This window comes from Megalops cyprinoides, chromosome 14 (assembly GCF_013368585.1).
Source record: "Megalops cyprinoides isolate fMegCyp1 chromosome 14, fMegCyp1.pri, whole genome shotgun sequence".
NCBI classification, from domain to species: Eukaryota; Metazoa; Chordata; class Actinopteri; order Elopiformes; family Megalopidae; genus Megalops; species Megalops cyprinoides.
In genome coordinates, this window is record NC_050596.1 from 13,314,109 (window position 1) to 13,330,059 (window position 15,951).

The 15,951-nt window shown below is 42.2% G+C and overlaps 2 protein-coding genes across 2 annotated transcripts; both read right to left on the reverse strand.

The window, feature by feature from the left end:
* Window positions 1-1,360: 1,360 nt before the first annotated feature.
* gatd3a (glutamine amidotransferase like class 1 domain containing 3A) lies at window positions 1,361-6,618 on the reverse strand. Its single transcript, XM_036545102.1, has 7 exons — window positions 6,127-6,618; window positions 5,431-5,483; window positions 4,710-4,823; window positions 3,485-3,604; window positions 3,078-3,170; window positions 2,676-2,832; window positions 1,361-2,122 (listed from the first exon to the last, which is right to left on the reverse strand). Exons 1-7 carry the CDS (start codon window positions 6,241-6,243, stop codon window positions 1,994-1,996), a joined length of 783 nt encoding a protein of 260 aa, XP_036400995.1. The 5' UTR covers window positions 6,244-6,618; the 3' UTR covers window positions 1,361-1,993.
* A 914-nt stretch (window positions 6,619-7,532) lies between these two features.
* LOC118788903 (interferon-induced GTP-binding protein Mx-like) lies at window positions 7,533-15,332 on the reverse strand. Its single transcript, XM_036545101.1, has 13 exons — window positions 15,298-15,332; window positions 14,295-14,387; window positions 13,824-14,022; window positions 12,696-12,833; window positions 12,150-12,304; window positions 11,792-11,930; window positions 11,409-11,607; window positions 10,269-10,347; window positions 9,883-10,005; window positions 9,633-9,774; window positions 9,052-9,210; window positions 8,367-8,647; window positions 7,533-7,959 (listed from the first exon to the last, which is right to left on the reverse strand). Exons 2-13 carry the CDS (start codon window positions 14,346-14,348, stop codon window positions 7,723-7,725), a joined length of 1,905 nt encoding a protein of 634 aa, XP_036400994.1. The 5' UTR covers window positions 14,349-14,387; window positions 15,298-15,332; the 3' UTR covers window positions 7,533-7,722.
* Between the last annotated feature and the right edge of the window lie 619 nt (window positions 15,333-15,951).

Sequence of the window (15,951 nt, forward strand, 5' to 3'; positions counted from 1 at the left end):
GTGATGGTGATAGAGGTTTTTTAAAGATTCTTTTCAATACTTGATACTGCTTCAGAAGGGTGAAGCAGTATCAAGTATTGGATGATACTGTAGGACATTCCCCAAAAAGTACAGACTGTAGATTAAGAGTCACAAAGGAGACCACGCTAGTGTGTAGGAAAACAGAGAGCGCTTATAGGCAGCATGTCTTGCTGTCAACAGGTGGTGTTCATTTTGGCTGCCAGACCATTGCTGAGCTTTTTACTCATCAGTACCTCTACTGGTGAAACACTGTCATTGCAGCAGACATTGTCAGTGAGGAATACTTGTTTCTAGTGTGGTTTCTTCCATTTGTCAAAGATGATTACATGAATTCCACAAAGATTGACCAAGACTGAATTTAAAGCAAGGGATGGGTACTACTGTGTTTCGGGGAGAAGCTTTGAATTCACTGTGTGAGATTAAGTTCTGATCCTCAACCCAGCTGACCCTTCCTCTGGTCCCAGCATTGTGAGATTTCTCAGTGCATCACACAGAACATTCTCCAGAGATGACTCAGTCATGACTTCCTGTCAATCACAGTGTCGGGAATACCCCTCCCCACCCCTCTCATTTCATCATCTGAAAAGCTGAGAAGCCCAGTGAAGTGGCCCTCCTCGATTCTCCTCTCCATCACCTGTAGCTGTTAATTAACCTTCCCCAAATTCTTCTGTGTGCTGGCTGGATGCCAGATTTTGCCTTTCAAGATTCCAATTATAAGCCCCCCACCCCCCACGCCTACCCCCAAAAATCCATTGGGGTCCACTTACCAACAAAAACTCCCCTGAATCTCACAGCAACCCCTGGACGCCTGAGCATCCCCCAGAGTTTATTCTATCAGATTCCTCTCTCAGAGGGTGCCTCGGGAGTCATGGTTGGGCAGAGATCAACCAAGGGTAGGCAAACAGCTGGGAGGTTGAAAGGTGCGCACCTGCCTCCTGGGTCACTCAGTTCCCAAGCATCAGTGCTAAAGAACCTCACAGGCTAGGGGTTCAGTAGGCCAGGTGCAAGTCTGCTTGGTCTGCTTGCTAATTGACCAAGGTACTTATAGAGGATGAAAAATCCCAGGCATTCTCTGAGTTCACTGGACAATCTAGCCAAGTTCAGAACAACTGACTAATTTAGCAAAAGAGAAAAAAAAAATCACCTGACAAAAAGGTTTGTATACCATATTTTTTCACAAAGCGATTCCTTCAATAACTTTAAATCAGTACTGGCATTTTAGTTCCTCCCTGAATTTGTTGTATCATTTTTTTTGTTTTAAAAATGACAAAATTGTAATTTTACATTTCATATTTTATTGTGTTAAAGGAATAAACATTGCCTTTACTCCCACAGGATAAGCGCATACCATTCCTGATTTCTGCATCTTAACACACAGCCCAGTAATAATACAGCTTTGACACAGTAATTACAGGTTTGACTGCCATACTTTTCCACTCTTGTCAGGAGTGCAATGATTTGATTGCTTGGCTACATATAATAAAGATCTCTTGGATCTTTAGTTCTTCATCACACAAACAATCCACCTGCCACAAAATCATTCAGTTTCATGGCTACCTTGCAAAAAGACTGTGAGCGCCACCTTCTGGATATTAGGGAAAATTCCATTCATTCAATGTTCCTGTTAAAATACTGTTGGAAATGTTTTTGTCAGCTGAAGTATTTTGTGGATGCGCGGTTTACATACAAAATTGTATTTACTGCATCATACTTTCTGCAAAAACAAAAATGACTAAATCATCTCCCACAATAGAGCAGTTAAAGTCATTCCAAAATGTTTTTTTTTCCTGAATATCAAATTAGGAGCTCTATATTGTCTGTTATCATTTACCAAAACCCTAGCTATACAACAGACATACAACAAAATGAATCATAATCCAGCAAAAGCGTGAAGAGGTGGAGCTGATGAGAGCGGCAGGGGGGTTGGTTCTCCCCTTTGGTGTGCAGTGGTTGGGGGGGAGGTGTGCACCCCTCACTTCCCGCTGAGTCTCAGCACGTCCCTCACCATGGCTCCGATCCCGTCAAAGATCAAGTGCAGGTCGGTCTCGCACATGAAGGCCGGAGACGTCACCACCTTGTTCTTCTGGTCCACGTGGACCTCGTGAGCCGGCAGTTAAGGAAAGACGGCCAGGCCGTGTGCACGGCAACAAAGCCTACCCCACTGAAAGTGGGTTTACCTGCTCCCTTAATAGAGCCATGAAGCCACAATTATGGTCACAACCAGAAACAGTGTAGCACTGTAATTACTATACCAGTGTGAGGTAAAAGGCTCTGGGTGGCTAACACACAGAGCTCATGGAATGCGCTAGCAATGAAAGCATGTCTCTTTCTTGTACACATTAAAAAATGTGTACAAGGAAGAGAAAAACATTCAAATGTACAAATTAAAATTCAAATACAGTCACGCAAGCATGTAGTCGCACATGTGTGGTCCTATTGGACTGGGAGGGTCATGGAATGTGGTTATAACCATGCCATGTATACTCTGCAAAAAGAGTGCTCAGTGTGCTAAGGGAAAACACCTATGTGTCTAGTGAATTAGACTGAACTCCCTTTCGTCCACAGCAGGGGACGCCATCACTGTGGTAGACGTACACACTGTGGGGTCCTGCGACAAAGAGTGCTTCAGGAACGGACACTGTGATGGAGGATATGGTGACATCCTTGACGCAGTGCTTCGCCCCCAGGGATGTGATGGCCTGGGTGGTGCCAGCGTAAGGCCACTTTCCACCCTCCTCTTCCTCATGCCCCACGGTCACCTCCACCCCCGGCAGAACTTTGGCTGCCAGCACAGGGGAGATACAGCACAGCCTGAATTGGCACAGAGGAGATACAGCACCGTCTGAAACAGCACAGGGTATATCCAACAGTCTGAAACAGCACAGGGTATATCCAACAGTCTGAAACAGCACAGGGGATATACAACACAGACTGAATTGACACAGGGGATATACAACACAGCCTGAAACAGTACAGCGGAGCCAGGGCACAAGCCTGAAATGGCACAGGGGAGATACAACACAGCCTGAAAAGCAAGGCGGACAGGTCACACTCACCCAATGGGCTTGCCCGCCTTGTGGAAGTCCTTCAGGATGCGTTCAACATCTTTATTCACTTTGCAATCCTTACCATCAACCGCAAATGTTGACCTGCCAACCAAGTCATCCATCCACTATCAGATCAAGAGAGCTCAAGAGAACGAGAGACCAACAGCAACACCATGAGGACGACAAGAGCGAGACAGCTTCCGTGCGACCACTGTAGCTTTTGATACCCACATCACCCTGTCAAACAGTCAGCCATGATCTCTTGAATATTACCTTACCTATTCATGTTTTCTCCTCTATGAGGAAATTTTTTCATGATTGTACAAAATGCACTGATCTACACAAGCCATTTGAATGATGTGTGTTTCAGGTGCCTGCGTTTTTGCCCAGAATTGAAACATACTGCTTGCACTCACAGGTTTTTGGCTGCACCAAAGCCCCCAGGGAAGATGACAGCATCGTGGTTGCTGGTGTGGAGCTGGGAGAGGTCAGCAATGTTCCCCCGAGCAATGCGTGCAGATTCAGATAACACGTTCCTGGCAGAGCACGTTGATTTCACACCAAAAAAGAGAGAAAACACATTTAATGAAAAAAGGGGACATTTATAGTACTTGTACCATGCCATGTCTGCATGTTCACTCCAAGTTCACAAGCAAACACTTTGGACCAAGTGAATTTTCAAATTAATTCTCCTTTTTTTTCTTACCAATTTAGACTTTTTGGTTGTACTCAGTATATTTGCTGTTAAGCTGCAATGGAGGATGTATGTCTGGCATTTTTTCATTGCTTTATCTACAGTAGTACTCACAACGTTGTGCCTATCTGTGAAAGACACAGGCCAATCAAGATTATAAGAAGCCAGATCAGTGAAGCAAAGGCAAATAAGCATCACTCCATCAGACGCCAAGTTAGTCCACCGTTTAGTGCCCATTTGGTTCATTTGGTTCATTTCAAACTAAACCTCAACGTGTGACTTTCATACTGTACTTTTTTTTGTTGGAACTCTCTCTTGTGGAATCTGTATACTGATACAATTAAGTTACGGTCAGAGGCTTCATATACTTTTAAAACAAGAAAAAAATAGTATATTTGAATCACACACTCAAAAAACTAGGTTCAAAAGTGCCCTTAAATCCTCAGTTAGGCCCATTTCAAACACAACCCCTACACAGCACCAAGATGCACCATATAGGTAAAAGATCACACTTTCAGGGCAGGGTATTTACTAGGTCTACAAGAGTCAGAGATACAGTATGTATCCAGCCATACAAGGGCCAGGCCTTTTCTGTTAATCAACCCTAACACTCACATCTGAGTTTAAAATGTTTCTGAATAGATTTTGAGAGAAGCATCTGAATAAAGAAAGAAAAAAATAAGTAGTTCAGCCAACCATAATCGCATGACACCCCCCCCCCCTTCCGTGGGCATCCCGCTCTCCTTTCACTTCACAACCCACTCCCACTCCCATCCCACATACTGAACCAATCACCTTATTCCCCAACCCCCACCACCAGTCCTACCCCATCCACCCAGCCACGCCTTCCTCCCTCTCAATCATCCCACCCACTTACCCCACAGAACCACGCCCTCTACCCTAACCTTCACTTCCAGCCCCCACCCCTTCTTCTCCTTTATCCTCACCTGGACTCTTTCTCCGCCGGCTGTCCCTTGCCGTGATCGATGACGTGCATCTGGGGAACATCTGGGGCATACATCTGCACTTTGGCTCCTCCCCGGCTCAGGTGCACAAGAATCCTGCCCAGCACAACAACAGTGCAGTTTTCAACTCTCACTACTGCCCCCTACCGTCATTTGCTGAGAGAGAACCACACACCATGACACTGTCAAGCTCAGGCATTCTCATACCTGGCAATGATCATCACAGATGTATGCAGAAGAAATATTTACGCAAACAACAATGCTTCTACACAATACAGCATGGCAAATACAAATGATAAAAGCTCAGCACATCCTTCCTTTAAAAAAAAGTACAATAAAATAACTAACACCTGTATACCTGATGAGTTCATTGTCAAGGATGTGCAAGAATGAAAAAAAGGGACAAACATTCCTGTGCTATGACTAAAGAACCAAAAAAGTAACTTTTTTATTTCAGCAACAAAATATTGCTTGCACTGTGCAAGACCTGCTCAAAGCAGACAAATGCTTTACCTACAAATCATAAAAAAGTTAGCCTTCAAATAAAGACAAGACTCCACTCCAGACTCTCCACTCCAAAAATGTTAAAATCTGGCAACACACTATACTCAGCACGCAGGTTCACCCTCCCTAACTATCATATCTCTGCAAATCCTAAGGTCACACAGGCATTATCTTCAGCATGGGAAGAGATGTTACGTACGCAGACGCCTCGTGAATTTCTGTCCCATCGTACACCCCGCAGCCTGATAGCACCTGTGAACAAAGGCGTAACTCTGAACTTAACCATGCAAAGCGTTTCCTCATGATCCATGTTTTTACATTGTGTTGAAAACTAATGTAATTGTCCACAGCAAAATGGCATACCAGTTGTAAACACATGTGAAGTTATGCTGTTAGGTACGTCACGGTTACGACACCATTCATTTTTGAATCCAGATCCTTTAAAATGAATCAGCAAAAGCTATGGGTTGCTTGCAACGTGCGACATGCGCAAGTGTGTTAGTTACACTTAATCCAACTCTTAATGTCTTGCTAGCTAGTCAATGATTGGACAAACGAGCCTGTGAGTATGCAGAACGAAGTATGTGAGTATGAAAAACGAGTGAGTATGCAGTACATATGAGCGCTTCCGATCTTATTAGACTGTGACCAGCTAGATACCTGCTAAATGCAAATGTGTGTCTAGAGGTCTGACCTCGACCTTTGACAGATTCCATTGCTACTCTGGGAAATGAACCACACATACGCCAAAGGCGACCCCCTGCGCTTGCCAATTAATGCACGCTGCATTTCACTAGCAAAAGGGCGACAAATGATTAGCTGTAGTTGTGGCTGCAATGCTAATTAATTACGTCTGTCCACTACATATAGTTAGCTACCGACACAGAATACTTACAACGGCTACTCTGGCGTTTCTGCAGCTAGCACTGCTATGGAGTAACCCCGCACCAAAAAGTTGTGGTTTCACGAAGGTGAGACAAGATCTAGAAGCAACCGACCTTATCGCGAACATCTTCCTAAAATAGTACGTGGCGGTAAACAAACTAATGCGTGTTTTAAGTTACTATAAAATTAACCATATAGCGGTAGCTGCTATGACGAAAAGGATTTACAATTCACATTAGCCAGTTTGCAGAGATCCCTGCTTGTCGTAGGTAGTTAGCAAGCTGGGTAACGATTTGCCGCTCACTAGAATTCGTGCCCTGCAACAAGGTCAAACAGTGAATTATCAGTTATTGTAATTATCAGCTATTTTTAACTAACAAAGGCAGTATCTCTGACGCCTTACTGACTGCAATGCACATGCATCGAGGCCGTGAAATAAATGTAAAATCTTGCAAAAATACGCATGCCCTACACAGCTCCTAAAAATAGTTGACTCGATGCGTAGTCGTCTGCTACCGTAAAGCGACGATAACAAACGCAAAACAAGTTTGTATACGGCAAACGGCGGGCAGGGTTCGTTTGCTCATAATCCATTCGCGTTTTGCCTGATTGTATTTAACGCTTCGAATTATTGGAATTATTTTTTGTCACAGGACCAGAACATTGAACATAGTCCCGTTTATTGTACATTACTGGCATTTAGCAGGCGCTCTTATCCAGAGCGTCTGGATCCCTATAGGTTACAGCTTTTTTCTACAATGTTATCCATTTATACAGCTATACATTTATTGAGGCAATTAGAGGTATGTAGGCAAGGGTACAGCAGCAGTGCCCCAGCGGGGAATCGAACAGGCAACCTTTCGGCTACGAATTCTGATTTTTAACCACTATGCTATGCTATGTTGAGAGAGTTGATAACATGGACTTATGGGCTTATTAACAAGGTAAGATAAATGTAAATTAAAACATGACGTTACGGTTGTTTCAATTGGACCTTTCTCCATTAAAACATTAGCCTCAGAAGTAGATATAACCCTGCTAAATTGTGTCAAGGTATTGATTAGTGATAGACCATGTAATAAAAATAAACCTAATATTCTTGAAAGAATTTTTGAACAACATTTTATAAACTGATATTCAACTTCACAATAAAAACTGTATTCACGTACATCTAAACACATTAGCAAAAGTGATGTGAGGAGGGAAAAGAAAAAAAAGCCAGAGCTAGTAAACATTTATTTTCAAACAGCAAATCCTACTACAAAGATACACAAAGAGACACAATGGCAGAAAATACCAGAATTCCAGTGATTTTAAAAGCAATATTTTTCCTTCAAAAGTGAAGCCTATAATGTGTGACATATGTATGTCATGAATAAAGTCATGTCATGAACAAAGAGTAAGGTGGTAGGAGTCCATACATTACACTTAAATGTTAAAGTTAAATGCTGTAGTCGGTGAAAGAGGACATTTGAGGAAATAGCAAATGATTCTGAGGACACAGCAGAAAAGCTTAGACTTCACTGGTTACAAGCAAGCCTCCTCTTCCTCTTCAAAGACAGAAGTTGAGTCATGCAGCCGTCACAAGTTTAATGCCCCCTGGTGGTTACCCAGTAAGCACTGATTTGGCGAGGAGCCGACGAGCATTCCTGAGGCGTTCCATCCTCTCCTTGAGGTCCTCCCTCAAGCGGGAGTTGTCCACGACCTCACGGAGCAGGTGGCTGATGTTGGCGCCCTGTCCAAATATGCCCATCATGGCGGTCTGCAGGTGGTTGAAGTATTGATCCAGCATGTGATACTGTATGATCAGTGGGACCTGGTTGGCCAGTCGGTCTGAGGTTATCTGTATTGTGCAAAAACACACAGAAAGCTCTGGCAAATTTATATGGAAGCAAAAAGAAGAGCTGATCTTTCACCAGAAAGTGTTTATGTCTTTATTGTTTATTTAGCAGACATTCTTATCCACAGCAAGAGACAAATCTTATTTCAAAGGCGGCTGCTATAAGAGCCATCATATACATTTAAAACACAACACCCAATTCCAGTATAAATCATAATTATAAACTATTGGCTATCAGAACCAAATAAAAAAGGAAAGCAGGAGTTCTTTAGGTCAGAGTTCATCCAACAGATCAGGGAAAATCCATATTGGATTAACTCAGATGCTGTATGTGGTAATTCACATGCATAGATGCTCAGGCTAGCATAACTTAACTGGAACAAACCACAACAAGAAAAAAAAAGAGTTACCTTAAAGTATGCTTTCACATGTTGGGCCATCTCTTTCAGATCTGCATTTGCTGTCAGTAAGTAAGCATTCTGCTTTTTGACTGCTTGTAGATGGTAGCTATAGAGGCAGTCCTGAGAATAGACTGTATTCTCCATGCTGAACTGCGACCGCAGTTTCTCCTCAGCCTTCCTGTTCTCCTCCTCCCTCAGATCCTCCACATGGGCCTTGGAAACCCTCAACAGGTTTGGAAAGGCTTCGAAATGAGAGCTGGCAATGTTGTTTACGCTGCACCTAATAATTTCTTTACAACAAAAAAGTGAGAAAATTATACTCTATTTTCGTCCACCGTTTAAAGAAGTATATGGTTAAGCCTACCATTCAGGTGTTATTTTTGGTAATCTCTTTATTCTGCTACATAAAAAAGTGAGGAATAGTGAGCTGGAGCTAAGCCCAGTCAGAAAACATTGCCAGGCCAGGCTACAACTGAAATCGTCTGCAGGGCACATGTACAGAGGAAAATTAAGGGAGATGGCAAATGAAGACAGTATAAACGTGTCTTTGGAATGTGGGTGGAAATTAGCCCCCCCCCCCCCCCCCAAAAAAAAAAAAACAACAACAACATGAAGACACAGAGAGAAAATGCAGAGACAGTTGAACAGAGAGAGAGAGAACAGAGTCGAGAGAACAGAGTCCACCCCGTTTTACCTGTGACGTTCCTCAGCACCAGGACAGAGGGCTCCTCCATGTCCTGAAGGTGTTGCTTCACGATGCCCTCAAAGGTCTTGTAGTTGACAAATCCGGGCAGCTCCTTTCCCCTGCGGCTCCTGGTGTATTCCTCCACCTCGTCCCTCAGGTGCTCCTCCACTGTGCCCGGAAACATAGAAAGTGGAACATCAGAGTGAGAAATTCCAGTAAAATATAAAGATGACATCTATCTGTCAGCTATACGTTATGAAAAACAGAGCCAAGTGGTCTGTATGTTACCAGCATTAAACACAAAATTCGACAACTTCAGAGCAGTCCCCTAAAACACATTTATATACAAGCTAGATACTGACGCATTGCATTCGCACCACATACAGAAAACTGTCTCAGCAATTTTGAGAGCGTGGACCTTAATGTTTTTGCCATCTCTCTCACCAAAAAATGGAAACCAACTTCATCACAAATAAAATAAAAAAAATATATCAGGTGATATTATTCATTGACTAATCCTGCACAATGACTTGAAATGATTACATGTTCCACCAGATCTCCGGTGACAGATCTCCAATAGACTGACTCACGTTTGTTGGCCTTCTTGTCCAGTTGTTGCTTCCACTTGTTGAATTCATCCCTGATTTTGGTGAACACCCTGGTCTCGCCCTCTTCCACCATTTCCTCTGCCCGGGCCACTTCAAAGAGGAGATGATTGAACTTGTTGATTTTCTGTGGAAAAAAAATAAACTTGTAAAAACAGCAATAATGGGACACAGGATTTTTTTTCCCTCCTGCATGCTCCTCAGCATTAAATCTTTCATCTGCATCTTTGCTCACCTCAATCAGGAAGTTGGCCCTCTGCCGCTCATCCTGAGGAACTCCATCTCCCAGCTTCCTCAGTTGTCTAGCCGTCTTTTCTAGTTTAACATCAATCTGTTCCTCCAACTGGGGCAGGGATCTCTGAAGAATCCCAAAAAAAATGTAAAGGAAAAAAAAAAACACTGAAGAGTCCTAGAAATTAAAGGAGTGGATAGGAAACATTTCTCCTTGTGATACAAAATAATCTGTCAGACTTGTGATTGAAACCTGAATTTGAGTAAAATATTCATTATTCCTGTCTTGGCAGTGAGGATGGAATTTAAATCAGAAGCTCTTTTTAAGGATGTGAGCTGTCCAGTGACAGGGAAATGAGCACATGTACTCACACTAACAAGTGTACTCACACTAATGTGTTCCACAAGCTCCTTAGTCAGCCTCTCAGCCAGGAAGGGCACTGTGGCTTTGCCACTAACCAGAAGAGTCCTGGGTCAGGGCACATGCAGAAGACAGAACCAATTCAAAAACACGCAAAAGGGAACCCTTCATTATGGAAGTTATGCAAGGCAGTAAGTATTATTTATACAATGACACTGATGTTAAATTGCACTATGAATCAATTTTGTGTCTATACTTCTGTTAATTTCACCTTCATAAACCTGTTAACAATCTTAACAAGCTAGCACAACAAATCTGTCTAAGTGTTGTATTTTCCTGGCATATTTTTTCTCAGTGTTGACATTGAGAAGACCAGTGGAAAATTTTCTACTTTCACATCCCACTAAAGTTTTTTGTTTGTTTGTTTAAAACTCTCAAAAACAACTCTTATATACGGTAGGTCACGCTACAGTACATATGTATAAAGTTGTGTATTAGGAACTATGGAGGTATATAACATTACCAAAAGCATTTGGTTCTATTCACCAAACCTTGTGAGCAATACTGTACATTTTATAGTGTGCTGATGATAAACACATAAAATTGTCACTAAAAAGATTAACTTCATTACAAAAGTAATTGCATTTCTCTTTTGTGTTTCTCATTGTTTATCCGGGGCCCTCTGGAGTAACAAATTGCCTCTATGTTGGTGTTCTTCTCTTTCAAATACATTACTGCAAGTAATGTTTTTCTTATTTGTCAAAGAAAAATTCCCTTTTTGCTCCCATTTCAATTTTTTTGCACCCATTTCAAGTTATATCTGCTTTAACATGTGTCAGTTCCAAGTACTATGGTCTGTCAGGCGCTCTGTGATACTTCCTCTATCAAGACATACTGTACATAATACTAATAAAATAAAAAATAACTAATATTTGGTTGATTGTTCAGTGTGGCAAAATGATTTTGGCACTTGGCAAGTACCAAGCAAGTTGCAGGTTGCACTAGTTGCTTAACCTGAGCTACCTCAGTAAACATGCAGGCGTATGCATGAATAACTTGTAAACGTGAGCTACGTGAGCAGCTCATGGATAAGCACGTCTTCTACACAAATAAATGAATACAGAGGGTAGAGCCCCATTCATTCTGGGACAGATTCAAATGACACAGACCTGAAGTGAGGGTGGCTTTCAAAGAAAGACTTCTCTCTCTGGGTGGCCTCTGCTAGACTCAGTTTATCATTGATGTCCTGTTGTCCACGGCACTTAACCATCATGTAGCCTTTCTTCAGACAGACGACAAGGTTGTTGACCGTGTCCACCACAGGTTTCTCAGCCCCTTTGTCTACCAGGTCTGGCTTAGTCAGGATACCTGCAGCAGGTTCAAGACATATCAGCTGTTTTTATATATACAGTCCTTAAAGTATCTCTTCACTCATATTACCCATAACCCATATTAAATAAAAAGAACACTATGTAACCAGGAAAAAACATGGATCAAAACATAAGTTACCATAATTTTTAATGTAATGCTACATTACAGGCTGATTCATTACCCAGAGTTCTCTGCCCTTGTGGGTCAACTTCCTTTGCCATTTTTAGAGCTTCTGTTGTGGCAATATCAATGTTGGCTGGCACCACCACGAGACTGATGGTCTCCTGTTTCCTGATGAAGTTACGAATCATGTTTTTAATCTGTGGGAAAAATAAATTTGACATACGCGATGACTTCAGAGTCATGATTAACTGGAACATTAACAACAGTTACCTGTATATCACACAAATGAATACGTTCATTCAACAATGAGGTTCCTGTTCCTTTTGGATTGTCACATTAGCTGCCAAGAATATGGGTATGACAGAAATTTAAACAAAACAAGTTCAGCTAGTTCTGTTGCCTGTGGTTGCTTTCACCTGATCGCCGATATCTTTTGGTTGATTCCCCACAGCAACCCTGGCAATCCCCGGAAGGTCGATCAGTGTCAGATCTGGCACATTTGTGGAGCCAATCTCCAGGGTGATCATGTCGTGACTAATCCCTTGTCCTTTCCCAGCGATCATCTCCTGAGCTAAATTAGCCATTCACAAACATATTCAAACATGTTGCAGCTGAGTCTTTGATATCTGTTAGTTGAAGGTGGGTCATTTTTCCTTTTGTAGTGTAGCACCTGATGCGTTGTGCATCTAAAGCACAAGTTACATTGTGTAAACAAAATTTTTTTGTTTACACAAATCAGAGAGTGATCAGTAGCAATAGGACACTGTGGCTGGATGTACCCGTAATGGGTGGGGCTACAATGCGCCGTCACATGTGCATGAACCAATCAAAAGACTTTAATCTCTTTAGCAAAACATTTTGAGCTGTTCTAATCAGTGAATAATTTTTTAAACAAGCTATAGATCCACCCAGCATACATGAAGCCTCACTCTACCATGAACAGTAGTAGCTCAGGTACAAACCTTCAGATACTGCCTGGCCAACGTCCTCTGGGCTTTTCAGGACAACCTGGGTATTTTTATACGTCAGCAATCCTTGCCAAGGCTTTCCATTCTTGACCTTCTTCAGTTTCAGAACCAGAGGGCAACGTGTCACGATTCCTGTAGGCCACCCCATATGAATTAATTAGTTTTCAGTAGTCACACCCAGAATATTTGGATCTTATCAGTATGCTGGAGAACAGCACATACAGTAGAACCAGTTTTGTTGTCATAGTAAAGAGTATTTCCACAGTGGTTCTTTGTCAGTGTATCTGCTGTAAATGTAAATCTCACTGAACCTAATGTAAGCAATTCATTATTATTAATCTAAGACAACATGCTACCTTTTTTAAGACAGATATAATATCCTACCACTAAATAGGCCATATCCATAATTGTGTTTCAACTCAATTTCAACTTAATTACTGGGTGAAGTCCAAAGCACTGTTATACCTATACAGGACACATACTTATTGTTTAGAGAATACAGGTTGTGTGTGTGTGTGTGCGCATGTGTGCAGGTACATTATTCATATGCAGTATGCATAGCAAATTCAGGTCTGTGGAGACTTACTGCTCTGTATAGTTCCATATTACATGAACAGCCCAGCTACAAAGGGCTGAAACAATCACACTGAACTGTTCTGTTCAGAGCAGAGTATGAAGTGCAGTTCTTGTTAATGCTTTTTTCCCTCTTCAGAAATTGTATACTATATTGTATGAGACAAGACAAATGCAATCCACTGGTAAACTCGCACCCAGCTAATGGAATTACAGTTCACACAGTGCTGTAAAGTGGAATCAGCATTCACTGGAAGATAGGCGTCAGTCAACCGTCATTATCTGAGCAACTCGGAGGCGCCTTAAAAATTACATAGTGCCCGAGAGCTATGAGACGAGGAACCCCATCTAGCCGCCCCCATACCTGGTGGAACCAAGTCAGCTCGTTGACTCCTGTTCTCTTTTGCCCAGTGATAGACGGTTTCGCACCCAGGTGTGCATTTGTGTTGTGACATACAATGGATTTGGTGTGTGTGTGTGTGTGTGTGTGAGAGAGAGAGAGAGAGAGTGAGAGAGAGAAAGAGTCGTGCGTGTGTGTGTGAGTCTCACCGCTCCCTCTGGGCAGCGCCACTCCAGACAGGGCCTCCAGTACGGAGCTCTTGCCGGAACTCTGGTCTCCGATCACAGCGATGGCCGGCAGAGCCAGGTCCTTCTCCACCCCCAGGGAGCGCAGGGAGTCAATCAGGTCAATGCAGGGACGCACCTTCTCTTCATAGTGCTGATCCAGAGATGCGCTGCTCTCTGAGGTCTTGGGATATTAGACCAAAATTGAATTGAGTACCACAGCTGCACTCAATGAAGGACCCAGGTAAAGGACTTTGCCTTACAGTACCATCACTAACCAATATAAGAAATGCTGTACTATGCCCAATGTGCAAAACAACAGAAGGAACATTGATGGTTTATTCATTTTCCTCAAGTTGCTCTCTGTAGTATTACTGTGGCTCTGTTGAGATGAAACAATAAAATGAAAACCTATGAGAACATGAATGACACTTAGACACTCAGACCCATGCTTACCAAAATTCCATTTGTGGCCCCATTCGGCTGGTTCAGGCATTTATACTTTGCCATGCTCGCTGTGGCACTTCTTTATTAGGAAGACTGAAGATCCTGATAAGGTTAAGTGTCATATAAGATTACTTACAACAATTTGCAGGTTATACACAATATAAATCCTCCAAAAGCAACAACTAAATCATGTTATTTAAAAAAAAAAAAAGAATTTATGCATTCAGCTGAGCATGAGCATGCAGTCGAACCAGCAAAACCCAAGCTTTACTCTGTGTTAAATGTTTGCTGTCTACATCTCCATTGAAACATTTATATCTCTAACATCCCCAACAGGATTTGGGCACCACATTTACCCCAGCACTCATTGATGTTTATGAGTTTAGGCCTCAGCGTTTATTGCCAATAAAATATAGCTGAGGAGGACCCACGTCACCAAAAACAAACGTGCTCTCGGATACCGGTAGACATTCGGTTGAGCCCGCTCGCGGGGTTCAAACAATACGATGGACGAAGGAGGCACTGTAGTCTACCACTCACTGTACGTGGCGAGGTACATCCAACCTGATCATCGAAACTCAAGTAGACTAGTGTATACGACGCCGGTAAAATGATGATAATCAAATCAAATGCTGTGATATATGTAAATTTTGTAGATACCTTGTTAAACATTATAAAGAAGAGATTACAAAAACTTTAATTTCATCGAAAGTAGTAAGTTGAAAAGTATGTACCCAATATGATTTTGCAACCTAATATAAACACACACATGCACACACAAAGACCACGTTGTGATGTCTAGAAACTTAATATTATATTAATTGTCCAAAACCTCCACAAGAAAGGTGCGGCGTTTAGCTTTAAAAGTAATTTAAATTCTTCTTATGTTTGTTCAGCGTTCATTTTATTTTTCTAATACATTTCTCAACTTATACAACGTATCGACAGTAGTTTAGCCTGGACATATGTATAGGCTACTGATTTGCGGTGAGCGTAAAAAGTAAGAACTTACTGGCAGGTAGTTTACTTCTTGCCGCAGCAGCTGACACCTTGGATTCAATGTGTGGATGGTGTGGGGGAAGCGCTCCTGCCTGCAATATAACAGTCGTGCGGACTAAATATCTGTGACCAGTGTGATCCAGCTGGAAAACGAAACTAGAGATTTGGTTTCGTTTTGCCGTAAAATGAAATCTAATAACAGTTCTGCCGGCATCACACTGGGCGTCAAAGACTTTTCTTTACCGTAACCTGCGAAGCCAACCACTGCGGCTGAAGCGGAGGCAACAGCCTAATGAAATGTACACAAATGTCAATGGCATGGTTGTGGGAACAGGGAAAGAGGTTTTCTGCCTGCCTGAAACCTGCTTGTCGTGTAGGGTGTTTCATATATTGGGAGCGTTTTCAAGATTTATCTTTTTCCTGGAGCTGCAACGTTTGTAACTCTCATCATTTCTACACCCTGATACAGCTCATTGAGTAGTCATACAATGTAAAGATTTAAGAAAAAAAAAAAAGAGTTCAATCAGCCAACGTTAGCTAGCTACAGGCTAGCCGATACCGCACACTGGCAGTGTTTAGTTAACCCTATCCCGATCAACATATTTCGTGTAAAAATTGTAACCCATTGTCCGCCCCTCGAAAAAAAAAAAAAAAAACTAAGTTTAGT